Consider the following 20,357-nt stretch of genomic DNA (forward strand, 5'->3'; position numbering starts at 1 on the left):
TGAGTGCAGGTCAGAATGAAGACACTGTCCTAACTATCCAGGTAGACACCCTAGAAAAATAAATTGCTTGCTTCTTCTAAGACATCCCTCAATGAACATGTCGTTAGATTTCAGTGGATTCCTAATCAGCCAGTCATTCCTTGTATTAAAGAGGGTGCCTTTTTGATTTGAACCTAGTCTGGATCCACTAAATGGAATCTGTTTTGCTGGTAAGGCTGTGCCAAATTGAGTACTGCACTTCTGCCTCAGCACAAAGAAATCACACTAACCTCTTGGAAGTCTTTGAAATATCAGTGCAAAGGTTTTCCCCACGTATATATATGTCTAATCTTCCTTCAGCTGCTTCTCTGAGGCTGGCAGGTATCATTTTGCATCCCTCAGTGAAAATGCTGTAAAGAGAATATTGAGCTGTTTTCCAGCTGTGTTTGTTTAGGTAGGAATATTTTCTTCTACTTGCAGCACAGGCAGCTATTTGGGATTGTTGTCAGTTTTCTTTTGATATAGATTCCTTGTATATAGTTCTTCTGTAAATGTTTTCAGCATTCACTCTCTTTTATCCAAAGATATTTTTTTAGTGTGCCTCAGAGAGGGATTTTGTAGATGAGTATCTGAACTACCAAATGTAAAATTGCTTGATATGAGAAGAACAAAATTTTTTTCAACTAAAACTACATTCATCAGCTTTGTCAATGAACTCTTAGCAAAAATTTACGCAAAAAATTACTTTTTAAAATGCAGATTCTCTTTCCCCAAAAATTCTTTTCTATGTTTAATTTAATATTCAATCAAGTGCCTTTCTCTATATCCTATATAATAAATCACATATCATTATATATAATGGTTGTAAATGAAATGTAATTTTAAAGAAATTATAGGATGTTTTTAGAATAGAATAGATGTTTTGCTTGGAATAAAAAGAGACATTGATATGAATTCAGAGTTATTTTAATCTTGGTGCATTAAAACATAAATATCTTAAAATTATAGTTATGTTAAGTCAACACAAAGAATGTGTCTGATTTTGTTTAAAACAGTTTCACAGTGGTGAATGAGCTGGGCACCCTGAGGTCTGTCAGATGTATCCTTTTTGTCTTATTCTCCTTTTCTGTTAACCACTCTGTCCATACATGTTAGGAACCAACTATTTTCAGCTTTAAATTAAATAGCAAAGTGTATAAAAATTAGTTAATGTTATATAATTTACGGACTCATGTCTATAATTAATTCATTTAAAAGTTTGTGTACATTTAATACTGTTACACTGTTAGTATATGTGTTGCATCTTCCTTATTTAAGAACAGATTTCTGCCTTGGACCCTGTTGCTATTTGCTCTGCTTTGAGTGGTTTGGATGATCACCCAAGTGTATAATAAGGTTGATAAGGCTCTGTACACCTGAGGGAATCCTGCCTATCAGAAATGTATCTCTCTGTATTCTTATTGTCTCATTTTAGATGGTTTGGGATGTTTTCATTTTGTCTTAAAATAGATTGCAACATCTTCCAGGCACAGCCTTTGTCTTCTGGTGTGCAGAAAAAAGCAGGGCCAACCTCGAATGGAACTTCTTGGTAGCACTGCAATGTATTTATCGTTATACAGGTTTTAATATTACATGTTACATATAATTTTTTAAGTAAGGACATAATAGCATTCAAGGGTGCATCTCTGGTTTTGAACAGTAAAAACCTACTTTGTTATCCTCTGGTTTTGAACAGTAAAAACCTACAGGATAAATGGACAGTTACCTTTATTGCTCCTATGTTTTGTGACTTGTTTCTTTGGGATTAGTTATTTTTTAAACTCTAATAGGTTTATCACATAAAGGTTACTTGCTTTTGTGAGATGTTGTGGCCCTTTTCATTTCTCCTATTTTGCTGATCCTGTAGCAGTCATCTCTTGCTGTCTGTAGCCTCACTTAATAGCCTGAACTCACCTAGGAGTAGAGAAAGGAGAAGAAGTTCTCCAATTAGACTGTAGTGAGGCACAGAAAACAGTCAAGCAGCCTTTCCAGATAAGCCTCAGCTCGATCTGGGTCAGAGCCCACATTTCAGTGGGGGAATGCACAGGCCTCACGCCCCCACTTGTACAGCAGCTCTCAGAAATTTTTTGAGAGCTGGAATAGATGATGAGCAGCAGGTGAACTGCTGCTCCCGAGTCGCTGTGGAAACTTGAGTACATCTCTGATGGTCTCTGTTCCTGTTCTCAGGGAGCTGAAGGGTAGGCAGTTTCTTGCTGGAATTTAGTGTTACATTAAAAAAAAACAAAACAAAAGGCATAAATTTTGTGAGAGTCTAATTGGCAAAAGTAAGAGAGTACGAATGACAGAGAGACTTTTCTGCAGGGGCTGCAGTGACAAGGCAAGGAGAAACAGTTATAAAATGAAAAAGGGTCGCTTTAGATTGGATGCAGGGGAGAAATATTTTAGGATCAGGATGGTGAGACCATTGCACAAGTTGTACTAAATCATCTTTAGAGGTTAATTCTAACACAAACTATTTAATTTTGACTTGATATTTTTTTGGACTGTTGTTTCTGTTTGCTTGGCCTCATGTTTATTTTTTAATCCTTTCTTTTATTATAGCTTGTTGGCTTTTACAAAAATAAAAACTGGAAAAAGTACTTCATCCTATTATTTGCCCATTGGACTCATCAGTGCAATTTCTTGAGGGTAAATTTTGTTATGGAAGGATGATTGCATGCTTTTCAGAACAATTTAATTTGATGTAACAATACTGTAACTCTTGCTAAATCTTGCAGAGATTCTGTAAAATATCCAAATTAAGCACTGTAACCAACCTGTGTCTGTATTTGAATAGTAGCTGACTGTACTTTATTTTGAATAATGCATTTGCACTACTTTAAAATTAGCAAAAATTATCTGAAATGAAGGTAGATTTGTCCTACCGAAGATAAAACTTTTTTATTGCTAATGAAATATTGTGACATTCTACCTAATTGCTGGTATAATTTCACAAATGTGCTGAATCGTGTTATCATGGGGAACAGGGGACTCTTTATCTACAGAAGGTCTAGTCAAGAGGTGCCTAGTATTAAATGGAGTTAATATGCAATTTCATATAATTTGGAGTTTAACCATACTACTGTTGTAGGTGGGCAAAAAAATTCTGTGATACGAAGCCTGAAATCATTTAATCAGGAATGTAAATCAGTTATGTGGTTCAGTTACCAAATGTTGATAGAACCGGCCATAGTAGATTGTTGTTTTTTAATTACAGCTGCTCTGTAATGTTGTTGTGTCACCAGGTTCCAAGAAAGAAAATAGCATGGTATGGCAGTTTGCTGTGCCAAATGACCACTGCTCCTGCCAAATATAAATACTACCAGGAGTGGGTTCTTCTATAGGATGATAGCCACATCCCTAATTAATGAATGCCACCTTTCCCTATATGTATTTATGTTCAGATAATTTGTTTAAATAATGTTCCTACTACATGCTTTATAGCCTTCTGCCTTTTGCTACACAAATTTTAGCTTATATTGCAAACTGTGCAAGTCATTTGGCAAATGTAATTTCCATCCCTGCATACTAATCGATTTCTTCACAAACACCTGCTATCAGTTATGATAATAAAAATGCCATTCTAAATTGAAAAGGGGCCAAATGGAGCTTCCTAAGGAAATGACTTAAGTGTCTTTCAATGCCTTTAATGTAGTAATGTTCTTGTAGTGCCGACACTTTTTTCAGCATTTGCATTTTATATAATTTTTTTCTATTACATCATTTTTCTGTCTAAATGGTTCTCATAACTGTTGCTGTGAAGTACTTCATTGCAAGGCTGGAGAAAAATTTCTGTGTTTCCTCTCTCATGGGACTAAATCCAGCAACTCTGCATTGGGAAAATTCCTTAGCACAGACCTGATTGGAACATCTGGCCACTGTGCAAGTATAAATGCTAAACGGCTGTATCAGTTCCTATAACATCACTGGGAAAACGTTGTAAAGTTGGTGAGTGCCTTGCCCTTGGAGTGCATGCCAGTTTCTTCCTAAAATATAAGCCTAAATTTAGCAGCCAGATTGCAAGTAGCATTTGAATTATCCAGGGTCACTTTATGGCTTCTTCCATCCCAGGAAATAACCTTCCAGCAACAATCCTTGCCAGAACCTAATCATTTTCAGCTCTGCTGGGTCTTGTCTGAGCTCCGAAATGTCTCACTGGCGTTCAGCGGTATTGTCATCTCTCCAGACAATGTCCTCTGTATTATTTGAAAAGAAACAACCCATTTCACTGATTTTTTTTCCACATTTTCATTTTCTCTTAGCCCTAGCCGCCCAAGCATATGCGCTAAAGGAGGAGAACGATAGTCTCCGATGGCAGCTGGATGCTTACAGGAATGAAGTGGAGCTCCTGAAGCAGGAGAAAGGACAGCTCTTTCGAACAGAGGAAAGCCTTACGAAGGACCAGCAGCTGCAGTTCCTACAGCAGACAATGCAAGGCATGCAGCAGGTATTGCTAAGGAAGAAAAAAGGTCTTCTATTTTAGAATAGTCATACCATGGGGCTCTGCTGTACTCAAGACTATTCATTAAGGTCCTGATTTCTTTTCAGAAAATCACAGGGACTTAGATGGGGGGAAAGGGAGGAGAGTTTGGGAATATATTTAGGCATAGTCATTTTAGGAATTCATAAACTGCAAATCCATTGATCATTCAAGGAAATTCTTCATGCATTTGCTAGTTATGAGCAAATTGCTCTGTTTCTCTTCTCACTTAATCCGACTGGCCCTGGTTTTGCACAGAAATGTTTTTAAAATTGTCTAATGTATCATAATCAATGCTCTGTGGTGTTTTCATTTGCATTCATCTGCATCCTTTTATCTGCTATTGTTTGAGAATGACTGAGACATCAGCGTGTCCAGACTACTCTCCTTAACTTGCAAATTGTTAGCAACATCAGTGCTATTTCCTGAGCTATTATCATTTATGCTGACCCATGGATGCAACCTTTTCATTCAGACAGTTTTTAAGTGGTTTAGTGCATCAAAAAAGCTTTTTCTCTGACACCAGTCAACGAGAAACTGCACAATCTCCCTGCAGGGGCAAAAGGTGTCAGTTTATCATAATTATTATCCCTTATTTGTTAGTGTGCTGCTGACACTGTGCTGGGTGAGTCTTGGCAAGCACACCCAGACTGCTCCCACTGCGTTGTGCGACGTGTCCACTGACACACGAGCAGCCCTCACCCAGCGTGCCTGTGTGCAGCATCTTCCCTGCCCAGGCACTTGTGTTCAGCTGGTAGGTGACACACCACAAGGGCAGTGGCTCAGCACAGAGCTGGACTGTGCTCCCAGCTGGAGTGGAGCTTCTCAGCCTGGCACTGCAGAGGTTAAGCTTGCTTCCTTCATCTGTAGCACCGCTCACACTCCTCTGTCACCTCTGGTTATTAGATTCCAGAAGGGGACAAGCTGTACCCACTTCCAGACTGTACTAAGCTGCTTTTGTGTGGCAAAACCCAGGAGATACTCATTTACCTATGACCTACCTGGTTGGGTTAGGAATTGCATGTCTGTCCTGGTGCCCATTGAATCCAGCAAGTCTGCCAATACCAGCTAATACCCAATAACAGGGCACAAGGCAACCCTGTCACAGACATCTTTTCACTAAAAATCCTTTCTTGGGATTTTTTCCCTTCTGATAAGCTGAAGCCTCAGAAACAAAATCTAAACAATAATTATCTGCTGCTGTGGAATGCATCAGGTAGATTTTTGATTGGCCCATCTTAGATGTTTATAATTAGTAGCCAATCGAAGCTGAGACTCTGTCCAAGATAGCTACCTTTTGTTATTCATTCTTTTCTATTCTATTCTTAGCTAGCCTTCTGAAGAAACCTTTCCTTCTATTTCTTTTTAGTATAGTTATAATGTAATATATCATAAAATAATAAATCAAGCCTTCTGAACATAAAGTCAACATTCTTGTCTCTTCCCTCATCCAAGAACCCCTGTAAACACTGTCACACAACCCTACACACATTGATTTCAACACAAGCCCCTTTAAGCCTGCAAGATTTTACAAAATCGGGGTGATTTATTGTATGGTGGAATAATTCCGACCAAAATACTTTAAAAGTTGAAAATAAGTAATTGATAATTCAGGAATGAAATCTTTCCCAGACTTCAGAATTAAGTCATTACTCAGAAATACTTAAGGTTTCTGCATACTTTAGATAAGCTTGAGGTCTGTTCATGATCTTATCCTTATATAAATGGATACTTAAATATCACTGGTTTTAATAAATTTAACACCATATGTAAAGATTGTGCTGTATTTAATCCTGGTGCTAATTCTCCATTAAAATTAGTGAAAAAGAGACATAAAATACTACTAAATAAAAAGTCTGGAGCCCTAGCACCCATTAGGCATTATTATAATTTTCTGTCTGGGGTCTGGATGAAGTATAATCAAGTCTGTAGAATATAAATAGATTGTTATTGAACTTCAAGCAGATGCTAATAATGCAAATCAATAACACCGAGTTACTGACTTATCTCTCTGTTCAGCTGGCCATGGACACTGCAGCCTCTACTCCTCTGAGAGTTCCTGTGTTCGTGACAGTTTTGCTGTGAGGTTCTCAATTTTTCTAGTTTGCCATCTCAGGGTCAGGCCTACTTGCTCCCAATGGGATATAATTAGAGATGGCCCAAGGAGCTGGAGAAGACACTGCAGATAATCCAGTCTGACAATATGCTGAGGAGAGCAGCAACACAGAAGCACGGGAGGTGAAGTTCAGAATATTTGGTGAGAAATTATCAGTCAGTTAAGCAGCTGGATGATGGTTTTGGATTTCAGTAATTAGCCACAGTCATGACATCCCATAACCTTTGTGATTTCCAAAGGTTTATTTTTAAATATTCATGAATATCTGGAAATAAACCTTTGATTTAGGTAGACTCAGTTTTATCTCAGCTTGGTTTTGTCAGTGTTGAGAGATGACAACCTTAGCTGAAATCTGCCAGTGTAGCAGGTGCTCAGCATCTATGGAAATCAGTCTCACTATGAAATATTAAATATATATCCAGGACTTGAGTATAAATAATTTAACAAGAAGACCTGTATTCCCTTTTATCCTTTTGTATATATTAAAATTAATTTCAGACAAGGTAAACTGAATGCCACTGAATTCCTGAACCCTTCATATATGTCAGCATTGAAAAACATATTTCTCCTTCTTCTTTTCTACTCATTCTCCCCTACTCTTTCATACACTTCTTCTAACTCTGAAAACTAGAGAACAAGTGATTTGAGCTGAAGCCTGAAAAGCAGATTTATCTGAGAAAAATTAGATGCATTTTCAGAATCAAGACATTTTTTGTAAACATATTTGGTGCCAAACAATAGCCACCAAATAACACACCACCAATGTATTTTTAATGTACTTCTACCATCTGGATGTTTTTCAGGATTCTTCCCTGTGTTTGCAGGACTGATGATATGAATGTTTATTTTTCTCTTCCGTCACTCCCTCTGATCTAAAGTAGCATCAGGAAAATCACACAGATGTTTGCTTATGAAGTGTACCTTATGGGCAGTAGTAGCAACCTCCTATTTGCTGTGTCTAAAAAAAGAAAATCCTTTGGACTAATGACATTGAACTTATGGGGTTTTAGTCAACTTCCTCCATAAAACTGTGTCACAGTTTAATTTCATACCCACTGTGAGATCTCAAACAAATGGAAATAATGTCTTGTATCCATGGTAACAAATGAGATACACTTTACCTGATTTTGAGATGGAAATTGAATTAACTTGTCACTGCTGCATAGGTGGTATTGCCTTCAATTTATTTCTATATGAGAACACACATAGCAAGACGATCACTTTTTGAATGGCTCTTTTTCCAGCAGTGTTTGGTACACTCTAAAAAAAGTCTGTGATCACAAGAAAGGATGTTTTAGTTGTAACTATTTTTGCAGCACTTCACAGCACAGCTGTAAGAATTTTTTTAATCTTGCCGCTCTGTCTGAAATGTTTCATCAGATACATGACTATAGGTAATGCAGAAAATATCACCTAGAAATGTTGCTTAATGGTTGAAATCATAAGCCTCAATTTTCAGTGAGTATATAATTTCTCCAAATTTTAACCATTTAATTTTAGCATATTGCATGTAGAATGGCAAGCAGAATTCTTTTGAAAAATATCCTCAACATAATCTTTCAGCCATTCCAAGAACAGAGCATGAAAAATATACTTTCATTGTACATTGTCCATCAAATATAATTCTTAAAGAAATGCACTTGCCACCTTTATTTGCCACCTTGCTTTGAAACCAAGGCTCAGAATTTGACAGTGAGTCTCTATTGAATTAATGATGTGATTCCCAGATCCTTTATACAATCTCTCTGAAACTGATAGTCTTAGCAAGCCTTTGAAAAAATGTCAGTTTTCCACAAAGGGGATGACACTCATTAGCATTTGTTTGAGTAAATTTTAGATTTTTACTGGTCATCCAGGATTGTTCATGAACCACTTCCACATCAGTGCAATGTTTTAAGCCTCAGGTTAATCCTGAGTCTACAGAGCACATACCCTTTAGCGTGACTCTAATTTAACAAGTTAGCTCTACCTTTTTTTGTCAGGCTTAACTGGCCAAGGTGTGGGGCCATGCTTGTACAGCTGCGCTGATTCCTGAACTGGTACATTTGCCAATGGGCTGGTAATTTTGCTTGGTGCTTCACTGCATCATGTAAATGTGGGATAATGTTCTTTCCTCTCATAACTCCCCGAGCACGATGGGCTGAATTTAGCTCCTGCAGGCAATGGTGTCATCCACAAATCCCCATTTAAACTGTGCTCCATAAATGTTATGTCCAGGAAATGTATACTAGTGCCTACAGTTGTGCTGTTGCACATGCTGAGATGTGCCGATTAAGAGGCACCTCATTGCCCCCATCCCCTGAGGGGCCTGAATCACTGGCTGGGCTTGGGATCATACTGCTAACACAGAGTGACAGCACAGGCTCCCCTTTGCTGGCAGGGGTGCATTAAAGCCCAGCCATGGGGTTATTGCAGCAGCAGGGGATGCGCCGCAGTGCCTCTCTTAAAATTAGTGCTCAAGCTGGAAAGCCAGAACAAAGGGAACAGTCGTGTGTGGTGGGTGTAGGGCTGACAGAAAGGCTGACACGCTGCTGGGAGTGCCACCAACACAGCTCAGCATGTCTCAGCAGGAGACTGAACATATTCTGGCCCTGCTGATGACCCACATGGGTGTCTCTCTGATGCAGTGTGATAAGAGTCCACTTTCGTCTTCTCTTCTTTTTCTCCCTGGACAATGCCAGTTTAATGTGAATTGCAATGCAGATTGTGAACCTGAAACTCAAAAGTCAGGAGCTGCCAGAACCACTGCCTGTGTGTTTTGCTTTGTATACCTCAGAGACCCTTCCCCATTTGGTGCCGCAGGCAGAGACTGCACAGTCAATCATCACCTGCTCAGTACCTTCCTCTCCTTGCTGTTCAATATGCAGCTCAAGGTTTTTCTGCAAAGGCCACATTGCTCCTGACATTTCCTACTTACTGAGGAGTTTCTTTTGCAGTTTACTAATCATTTAACATGTAAAATAAATAGCACATGCATCTGAGACTGATACACCTCTTTAAAGAGCTCTGATAAATGCCAGATGACTAGCAATCGAAAAATCACAGAATTATTTAGGTGATAAAGGACTTTTATGATCAACAAATCCAACAATTAACCCAGTACTGCCCAGTCCACCACTAAGCCATGTCCCTAAGCACAGCACCTACATATCTTTTAAATACCTCCAGGGATGGTGACTCCACCACTTCCCTGGACAGCCTGTTCCAAAGCTTCACAACCCTTTTGGTGGAGAAATTTTTCCTAACATCCAGCCCTATCCTTCATTTCAGGCTTTCAGTGTTCATACAGGGTAGGACTGTTTTGTCTGTGATATGCCTCACTTTTGTGGTAGGAGGGTAGGAATTGCTCTTGGAGTGCATTGCAGCTCCCTCTTTACACTTGTTGCTCTCTAAAGGAGGGTGGTCAGGGTGGTGCAGACTGTGGGGAGCACACATTTTCCACAGTACCATCACTGGGAGACAGATTACAACCCTTTTATCTAATTGAGGTGTCCCAAGAGGCATCGATCAGGTTTTTCAGCAAGACCATGTACCTGTAAAATACAGTAACTCTTCTGAGTAGAAAATCAAAAGGTAACTAGTGTTGGCCTCACTATGCTGCCTTTGAAATTAATTGGATTTCTGCCATCCCCAGCCATTAGAGCAGGGCCAATCCATTTTCAGATGGAGCTAGCAGTTTTTTTTGCAAGAAAAGATGGTACTTCTCAGGTCTTTCCTAACCTTTTTTTCATAGCTTTTTCTCATACAAGTAGTAGAACTGAATAGTGCCATGGTCCATACTCTTTCAGCGGGAGCAGGTACAAAAAGAACATTTCTGTGCAGGAGGTTGTAACAGACAGGAGGGCAGGGCATCATGAGGCTTTTTTTCCTCATCAATCTTTTAACCAATCTACCACCTATTAAGTTCCAATAAGGCTCAGCTGGCATTGAGGTCTGCAGGTCTCAGATCCTTCACGTGTGTTGTTAACTGTCACAGCCATTCCTTTCTGTCACATATAAACCTTCTGAAATGTCAGAAGCCACAGACACAGATGCTGGTGGCTGAAAATTGCTGAATCTGGTGCTGTGTAAGTGCCGTGGCCATTATAACAATGATATACCTTTAAATATACAGGTTCTAGTAGCAGTTTAGTGCTGAAATTAAGATCATTGTTGAATAGATGGAGCATGTTATGGCTATATTTATTAATATAGCCTAAGTGCAGAGGAGATTTGTAGCCTTTTTTTATTCCATCTACCTCTTGCTCACCAAACGTCTATTCAGCATACAACCCAAGCAATGTACTTATGCACAACTATAAACTGATTCTTCTCCATAGCAGCATTAAAGAAGAATAAATATAAGAGATAAAAAAATAACCCTTTTATTTGCACTTTACCTGGTAAATAAACAGACCAGAATAATTAAGTTGGAAATGGTTTTAATTGCAGTATGAATTCCAGTTAGATCTTTTTTCTTTTTTTTTCCCTATAAAAGTGGCACTGGAATAGTAATGACAGTACTGATAACCTTATAGGGAATGGATACAAGTTAAGTGTGAGGAGCTGGACCCAACATCCAGATGTTCACTTCCGTGCTTGTTCCTTCTCTCACCCAGTGGCTGATATTTGAAAACTGGTTAAGAAATATATGATCTCCCAGGAGAGAGAGAAATGTTCCCATAAGTGTTTTCTCAGTTCACTTGGGCTTTTCAGGGCTCTGTACAGTCCAATCCGTGTTTAAACTTCCAGAAAACACTTACTCTTTTGATTATATTAAAAAAAAAAAGGAGCAGCTGGCAATTAAGTGCTATTTATTTACCAGATCTCAGACAAGCCAAATGGCTTCTCTTCTCTGTTTAACAACCTTTCTTTATTGAAAGTTGTGTTTGATTTCCCACTTCTGCAACCACCACTTCAATAATATTAGGAGAGTGTAAATAAGGTCCCACAGATACTTTAGGCACCATATTCCCAACAGCTGTTCTGGTTGTAAGATGGAGAAGAGTAGCATCTTTTTTCCTGCTAGTGCTGGTAAAGCTAGACTGAGATTGGCAGCAAGAACGAACCCTTCATAGAGAAATAATTGGGTGCACACATTTTATTTACAATATGAAATAAATCAACTAATATGTTCATTAGCATGCTTGTGTAGTCTGGTGGTGGTAAAGGACAAATCTTTTAAGTTTTACAGTCCAGTGATCTTACATGAATTTTTTAAAAGATCCTAAATACTAGCATTGGCTTGCTGATTAGAATTTCCAATTGTGTTTGATGCTATCAGTGCTAAGAACTCTGTTTCCATTACTAGGAATTGTGTTTCAGTGGAAATTACACTGGGTAAATTGATTCTCTTCCATAATATTGTTCTTCTAATTAAATTTTTATTCCTCATCAAAATAAATAAAATATTTTTTCTTGAATAGGAAATCAAAATTTAAAAGATCTGTTTTGGTTTGTTGAGAAAAGGCATGCTGTACCATGCTTATTTTCAGTCCCATGGAAGAAGAAATTGGATCACACTGCTCAAGTGCCATTAACTGGTGAGGAGTTACCTGCAGTGGATAGTACAGGTGAAAGGCTGCAGAAGATGCTGTTGGTATGACTAGGTGATCATGTCTTTCTTTGACTGTGCATCATGCAAGGTGCCAACTTACTGCCTTGTAGGACAGATACAGGGGCAGCGGGAACATGACGCTCATTTGGGATCAGCCCTCTTTCTTTGCTCAGGATCAGGATCTATTCACCTGCTGTCAGTAAAGCCATGGCTATGTGATATCTCAATCACCTCATTTAGCAAAGAAAGAAGGGAGCTTTATTGATGAGCTACACTGAGCTTTTGCCAGGCTTCTCCCCTTCACAGGCCACCACCAAAATAAAGGACCTTGTGTAATTTGCTGTGAAACCCAGATCCCAGAGAGGGATCCCTGATGCTATAGAGCTAAGTTCTTATTAGTATATTTAAATTCTGAGACGAAGGATTCATTCTATTACATCCCTAAGGACTTGGTCTTTTCTTCATTTGCTGCAAAAGTCTATAGCTGACTGAGGACAACTTGTCTTTCTTGATGAGTAAGAGGTACACATGAAAATTACTTGGCAGAGGAAAGCTGTAGACTGTCTCTTAAACTGTTCATTGCATCACCCATGTTCTCCTTTCCTCTGCTACCGAGCCCTTAGTATGCCTCTTGTAGCTGGTGTGGCTGAATTGCTAAGCCTCACAAAAAGAAAAAAAAAAAGTTATTGAGAGCTACTTTTCTGATATCTATCAGCTCTTCTCTAGAATCCTATAAAAACTGAAGTCAGAAAGCACACCTGAAGGTCAGGTACACCTTTCCTCAAAACAGGAGCATCTCTGGAGTCATCTGTTTTGTTCAGGACCTTGTCCAGCTATGGTCTCAGTACCCCCAGGGATGGAGACTCCACAGCTTCTCTGAGCCCTTGCTGAAGAGGTTGGCTACCCTCACATGGAATATTTTCCTTTTGTGTAATAAAAGAAAAATGTTTCTTGCTGTCTATTTGTTCTCAACCCTTACTCAAGAAAACCACCACCTCCGTAACCTCCCTCTAGTTAGTTTCAGTGTGTCTGTGTCCATCTGTCTTTTGCTTTATTTCTTAGAATACGTGCCTGCCTGCAACTACTCTGAGCACTGTAGAGCTGCAGCAGGACCTCTGGCATCTGTCTAATGGCAGGGGAAGGGAAGGATGGAAAGGATGAAAGCAAGGAAGCAGCTGGCTCGGTTTGTTCTTTAGTGCCACCACACGCATTTCCCCATCAGGTGTGTGTCCAGCTCCTTGGCCCCCTCTGAAACCAAGGATATTTTTTAACCTGCAGAGCAAACATGTTCAGCATGGTCTTTGCCTCTGGCCAGAGAGCCAGGGAAACTCACTGTGCAGGTGAATGCCCATCAAGCAGGAGCTGGGCTATTCATCCACGTGCACCTCTTTACTAGCCCTCTTTCGTCATTGGAAACCCTATTATCCATCCAAATAATGCCATCCATACAGCCAGGGACACAGCCAGTCCCTGAGAGCTGGCAGGGATGGGAAACATTGCACTATTACACTGTGGTTCTTTTTAATCCCTTAAAAAGCCCGAACCCACAGCCATACTCTTTATTTTAATAATGGCTTGCTGCAACATGGCTAACTTCCTTGAGGGCTCATTTCTAAAGCTTCTTTGACTTGTCTTTCACATTCTCCTGTTTCCTTGGTGATTTGTCAGGCCTCATCAGCGTCTTGTTACTAATGCATATTTGCTCAGCTGGGAAGTCACTTTCTCATTATTCAAGCCTGCCATGTGCTGGCCATTTGTGATATGAAATCTTGTCTGTCTTGCAAAAAGAGAAAGACACTCTTCCAGACAGGCCATGGGAGTACTGGAACGGGGATTTGTGTTTTTATTTTGCAAATGGTTGATTTCATTTTAATTCATTTTTTTCTTTTCCTCCTACCTTAGGAAGATTCTGAAAGGAAACATTTACCATCCTTCCCCTCTGTATTTGTTAACAGCTTCTAAGAATATCAAAACATTCATTTCCTTGCGATTTTTCTCATTTTCCATTTGGCAAACTCTTAACTTCTTTTTCTTTATATAAGATGAACTTAGAAAACATGGAACAAGGTTTTACTTGGGGAAAAAGAAAAAATATAATAAAACATCAGAAATTGCTATCATAAGCGAGTGCTTTATTTTTTAGGTGAGCTCTGCCATCATTTGAATGCCTATGGTTTCATACTTTTCAGATCTCTGATTCTTGTGTAGTTTTGGGGCAAGTATTTTGCATAAGTGAGTCCTGCTTCCCAGGGTTACTGTTTTACATCTATGCCTTGGTTTCTTTTGGACTGAAAAAAAGTACCATTGATTGGGATACAGCCTGCCTATTTGAGACACAGAAGTTCCACCTTTTTTTAGACATTTAATGAATCTGTTTTTCTTTTATAGGGATATATTTGCTATAGATAATAAGTGGAGAGTAATCTGATGATGTTTCTCCTACACATTGTATGAGCACGAGAATCCAGTTTGTCTGAGTTCAGTGGGTGTTAAAGATGACCATTCAACTGAGTTGGTTCAATTAAGCTGTGTAAGAGCATCCCTGTTTGACTGATACAGTGATTTCAGAGACCTTTAACAGAGGTCATCTCTGGACATTCTGCATCTACTCCATAAATGGGAGAGTTTGCCTCTTTCCTGTGGCCGAACAGGCTGGGTTTGCTGAAACTGCCTGCACAACCTGTGATCAACGTCAGCGCTCCCACTCCAAAGGTGTTCTTTTGTCTGCTCCTCCTTACTGCCCTTTCTTTAAGATCTTTGTAACCTTTTCATACTTCATTTCAAGCAGCTGTAGAGAAGATCATAAACAAAATAGCAGGGGCAGGACCATTCAGCAGTATAACTGCTAAACTTGTGTCAAATGGTGGTTTTCCTTTTTCATTATTCTGTCAGCCTTACAGCATCCTAAGTACAGCCTCAGGCGCTGCGGTCACTTCTGATCTGCCTCCTTTTTCTTTGCATGAAAAGTTGTTGGTTTCATGCTGGAAATCATGCTTTCCTTATGGGATCCTTGTCTGTCCAACTAGGCTTGGGGTGCAACCACACTTCTAGGTATGTCCATATTTTATATTCAAATCCACACTGCCTTTTGGGGAGCTATGAAGAACTGTGGGCAAGGAGGAGGAGAGGAAAGAGAAGGAGTATTTCATGGCTGCACAGTGCTACACAGCAGCAAGCTATTACTTTCCCTTTAGGACTTCTCATATATTCCGAGGCAGTGTGTGCTGCTCAGTTGTTAGCATTCTTGGCCATGCTGACACTGCATTGTACACAGCCTGAGTAATTCAGCTGGCTTCAATAATGCCATCTATATTTAATGTTTCAGAAGCTGTGAAGATTGGTTTAAGATGGTAATTTTCTGTCTGTGCTTTTGAGATCTATGCAATATGGGTGGTACTAAACTGTCTTTGGCAGAGATTCAGCATTGGAGTGGGAATGTGGGGAAAAAAAATCATAATAAAACACACACCCTCTTTTGCCCCACATATTGAAATTAGCTACCTACTTATTATGTACAGGGAGGATTTGGTCCTCACTAAAGAAAGAATAGTGATATCTACCATTTTTATGCAGACCAGTTCCAGAATTGCCACTGGAAGCAATGTCTTGTGTTTTTTGAGGGGATCTAGCATGCGTTGATTGATCTCTGGACAGGCAACCAGGATGATAATTCTTTCTGGCTTTCCCATCTCCTCTCTGCAAATACCAGTAAGAGGATATTAGTGATGTCTGCCAGTCTGATCTGGTCCTAGTACACAGCTCCATCTCCTAGGGTCAAGCTGACAGCCCTGGAGACAAACGCTTTTGGTTGCATGTAGACCAGCTGAGCTTCCAGGCTGCTGCTGGTGGAGCTCTGCAGGTGTCTCTCTTCAGGATCATCAGAGCTCCGATGAGCTCTGTGATGTGCTTTTCTGCTTCCTGACACTTGCATTTTGGTTCAGGGAAAAGATACTTCCATAACACGCAGACCCAAAGAATTGCACAGTGGGGACATGGAATAAAACAGAAATATGAGCCAAGTATTTCCTGTCTATATATGCATGAAATCAGTTCTTTGCCTGATAAAACTGGGTAACTTCTGTCTGGATGCTGTGTCACAAAGCTGGGAGCATCAGGGCTTAAAGGGAATGGCCAGAGATGTGAGACAAGATTGAAAAAACAGACACTTGTACAGCTGTGGTGACCATCAGTGTAGTAGATGGGTTTCCTACACAGGGAAACTCTGGCAGAAAGGCTGTGCGAGATGGCAAAGTAAGTACAACAGTTTCAGACAGCATAATTATTGAAACCAAGGATTTTTTTTTATTTTGATTGATTGTGGTATATAGTTGCAAGAAATTTGAAGGGCAAAAGAAATATCTATAGGATCAATTTTTAATAAGTAGATTTATGTATGAAAAACAAAGTAATTCTGAATAATTAATACCTACATGTTGGCATCATTCATTACAATCTTTATGGAAAACCTTTCTGTTTATAAGCAGGCATGGCAGCAGTCCCTGTTATGAAACTTGTCTCATTTCTGCCAGTGTAAGATCCTTTCCCCATTTGCTTCTAACTTTGCCAAACATCACGTGTTTGTGGTGAATTTTTTCCAAGTGTTCATCTGTCTTAGGCTGATATTTTTTTCAGTCACATTTATTTCTTTATTTTCCAAAATGAGACTAAAGGAGAAAAATATGCTGTTTGGCAGGTATAACTCCTTGTTACAACTTCTTGGTTGCAGTATCAACCATGCAGGAAAAAGAAATATGTAAATCTGACCCATGCAAAATTAGCAGATTCTGCAGCTTTTAGAGAAAAATATAAGGGAGAGAAAAAGAAAGTTAAACCTCCAAGGGATGGCTCCAAATTTTAAATAATTTTGACATCTCTGGAGGTTGAATGGGAAGGTCCCAGTCCTGTGAATGAAAAACCTTATGTATGAATGGGAATAGGATATCTTAGTTACTCTGCTTTCCACCCCTGTGAAAATAGGACACATCTACTGTCTTTGGAGCCTATGCACACACAGAGTAAACCTTCAATAGTTGACAGTTTAACCACTAAGACTGCTAGAAGGTTTTATCTCATATCAAGCGCTTTGTAGTTCATACTCCAACTAGAGTGCACACTCTTTTACCCCAGGGAAACTGAGAATGTTGGATATTTTCCTGGGATTTCTGTTCTTCACTGGTCCAGAGCCAAGTACAAAGATGCAGAACATCACATCTCCCTCTCTCTCTCTCTCTCTCTCTCATGCTCTCAGTGTCTTCCACACCAATTCCTCCCATGCTCAGACAGTTTTGGAAAAATTGCCTTAAACACAAAACAGGAAAAGCCAGGGTCAAAAGAAGAGATATATAATTAGACTAAATCACAGTGGGAGATCACAGTGGGAGATGTGAAAACAAAACAGTGGAAGTTTGTGAGCTGATCCACAGTAAGTGAAACGTGGCCATGGAAGAACCATGGGGAGGGGTTAGGTGGGATAGAAAAGGAGGTTTAAGTTCAGTTGTGTAAACAAGTTCAACCCAAGAGTCAGTCTTGGTTTCGTCTTTGTAACAGTTGTTTACTAGTGAAAGATTATTCAGGAGCAGGATGAAATGAAAACTCACTTGGGATCTTCCAGATGTGATTTTATGTTGTTCAAAAGGATGGCCTGTAGGGCTTTTCCCAGAAGCTGGAGTAAAATTCTCTCAACCAAGGTGGAGTCTGGCCACACTGGTGAGACATAACTGCTCAGAGAAGATTTTGAAATAGTGGCAAAGACTCCTTTCTTGTGATATGTTCAGGTGTGTGAGGTCAAACAGGTTGCAGCTGCAAAGGAGAGGAAATCTCACCAGCTGCTATTAGGTAGGTGACAGTCTGCTTATCACAGTGCTTCAGCTAGTGACCATTGAGAGGGCTTATGGCATCTTTTTGGTGTCTTGTGTTCTCTGCTCCTCTCCTGAGGACTAGAGTCCGTTCTCTCTAAATTGCAGGCATCAGCTAGAGCTATCCCAGGTGAACCTTAAAGGTATGTTATAACCTGAGTTTACGTGGGGTGACTAGATGGTCCCTTCTGCATGGGAACCTGCATGGATATCAGTGTGTGACCTATGGCAGTGCACACAAATCCAGTTTGTCTTCTGAAAATGTGGGAAGTAGTACCCAGCAGGCAAGGTGAACACGTCCCTTTTGGAGAAATGCCAAAGCAGAGTTTCCCATACAAAAACTGGTTGGGTATGAGCCTCAGTGGAAGAGACCTATTTATTTCATGGAAAAATCTTGAGATTCAAAATGGTCTTGTGCTGTGGTAGAGTGAAAACACATACCAGAATGTCTCTTGAAGGCTCCCAGGGAGCATTCCAGGCGGCATGATCCATCAAAAAGCTAACCAACTCCGCTGGACTGTAGAGTGTGTGAGATATAATCAGACATATACCCACGTGTATTTTTACTTCAGTGGCTGAATTAATCCATCATACTGATGTTCACTTACAACAGAAACACACTACCAATAACTCCACCAGTCCCTGAAATGTCATCTGTTTCCAAGTCACTCTGAAAACAATGCTGACACCATGTCCTTTGATGCCTGGGACTTCCAATGCAGTGGAACAAGGCCAATACTTGTTTTCTAGGTTTGCTGTCTGTAACTTACCAGGAGGCCGAACACCTCCATCATCAGTTTGAGTCAGCCACCAGCCCTAAGCACAGCCATAAACTAAGCTTTAGATGTAGGTACATGGTTAAATCAGTAATGCATGTTACTAAAGCAATTAGTAGTTCAATTACTCCTTTAAATGGAGTGTGCTAACAAGCAATATGTTGCCCCAGAAAATCATAGTTTCCTTTCTTATTCACTGAGAGAAAACATATACTCTTTTCTTAACCTGTTTGTCTGCTCTTGCTCTTCATCATCTAACATTCTTCAAAAATCAATGCAAAAACATATACGTATTTCAGAATTAAATCTACTGACCTGCTCCTGACAGTCACAATAAATCGATGCAGAATCTAAAGCTAGCCAAGACCAGGGGATGTGAGCTTTCAAATATGCTCCTTCATCTCAGAATTCTCTTCATAAAAATAGATTTTGGTCATAGCTTTTTGTTTTGACAGTAGATCAGCAGTCTCCCTGGCTGATATATTGATTGTAGGGCATCACTCTTCCTGATCTAATAAAATATTGCAGCACAAGACAAAAAAAATAAAAAAAGGGGAAAGCTTTTGTCTTCTTGGCAAGTCAGTCTGAAAGCTTTCCAGAATATTGCTTTGCATAGAATGAAAATGGCTGTGGGCCAATGACTAATTATATTAAAGGGCTGTGCTTTTAAATTATTTATGTACCATACTGTTTACCCCAGCCTTATTAAAACCACCACATATACTTCTACAAATAAGATTTTGGTTCAGACGAATGTGACAGTCTCTCTGTGGGTGACATACTGTACCAGGAGTTTCTGCTTTAATGTAACAAATAGCTTAATGCACATTAACAGATGCATTACTCGTGGTGCACTGCCGCAGAAGGAGATGCAGATGAAAACAATTTACCTCTGGTCTATTTAGACACAGCAGATTATGCAACAATCATAAATGTAGGAGCAGACTGCAAAACATTGTTTGAAATGAGTATTTGTCAAACTGAGGATTTTAAACTGCTTTGGATCCAGACGAGGCTAACCAGAAACTTCTTTTGTTTGTGCAGCAATTGCTGAGCATACAGGAGGAATTAAATAACAAAAAGTCTGAACTGGAGCAAGCAAAGGAAGAGCAAACGCATACACAAGCAATGCTCAAAGTCCTGCAGGAACAGGTGAGTGATTTTGGCAGGAGAAAGGTGCTGGCTTAGGCATGCTAACGGGAAGGAAGGCAAAACCATTAGCTCTGAAAGTCTCATGGCTTCACCTCCAAAACCTGTAGGAGTCTGACCACAGAATATGTTGTGAGCAAGACCTAACCTTAAGTGTTCTGTCTGCCTGCTCTGATTAGGCTAACAGAGTTTCAGATAATAGAGTGAAAATGAACCCTTACTTTATACTATCCAGTATTGGATTTCATGTCTTGAGTAGTACTTCCTCTTATGTATTCTACATGGATACCAGTGATAAGTGGTTTTGCTCTGAATTTAAAAAAATGTTGGGGGAGTTAAATATAGCTGAGCCAAAACAGCTCTTCCTTTCAAGAATAGTATTGAAAAAAACATTTTGGCATCTCCTGTGTAATTCACGCAAGTATGA

At 39.6% G+C, this 20,357-nt stretch overlaps 1 protein-coding gene across 8 annotated transcripts in view; it reads left to right on the forward strand.

Moving 5' to 3' along the window:
- ENOX1 (ecto-NOX disulfide-thiol exchanger 1) overlaps window positions 1–20,357 on the forward strand; it is a 356,774-nt gene that overhangs the window by 308,762 nt on the left and 27,655 nt on the right. For all 8 annotated transcript variants that reach the window (XM_054271527.1, XM_054271533.1, XM_054271532.1 and 5 more), the window contains 2 exons: window positions 4,281–4,465; window positions 19,826–19,933. In XM_054271527.1, coding sequence (XP_054127502.1) covers window positions 4,281–4,465; window positions 19,826–19,933 — 293 coding nt within the window. The remainder of the gene's footprint in view (window positions 1–4,280; window positions 4,466–19,825; window positions 19,934–20,357) is intronic.

This window comes from Melozone crissalis, unplaced genomic scaffold (genome assembly GCF_028551555.1).
Source record: "Melozone crissalis strain CALT ecotype California unplaced genomic scaffold, PUWL_Pcris_2 ptg000013l_1, whole genome shotgun sequence".
Taxonomy (NCBI): domain Eukaryota; kingdom Metazoa; phylum Chordata; class Aves; order Passeriformes; family Passerellidae; genus Melozone; species Melozone crissalis.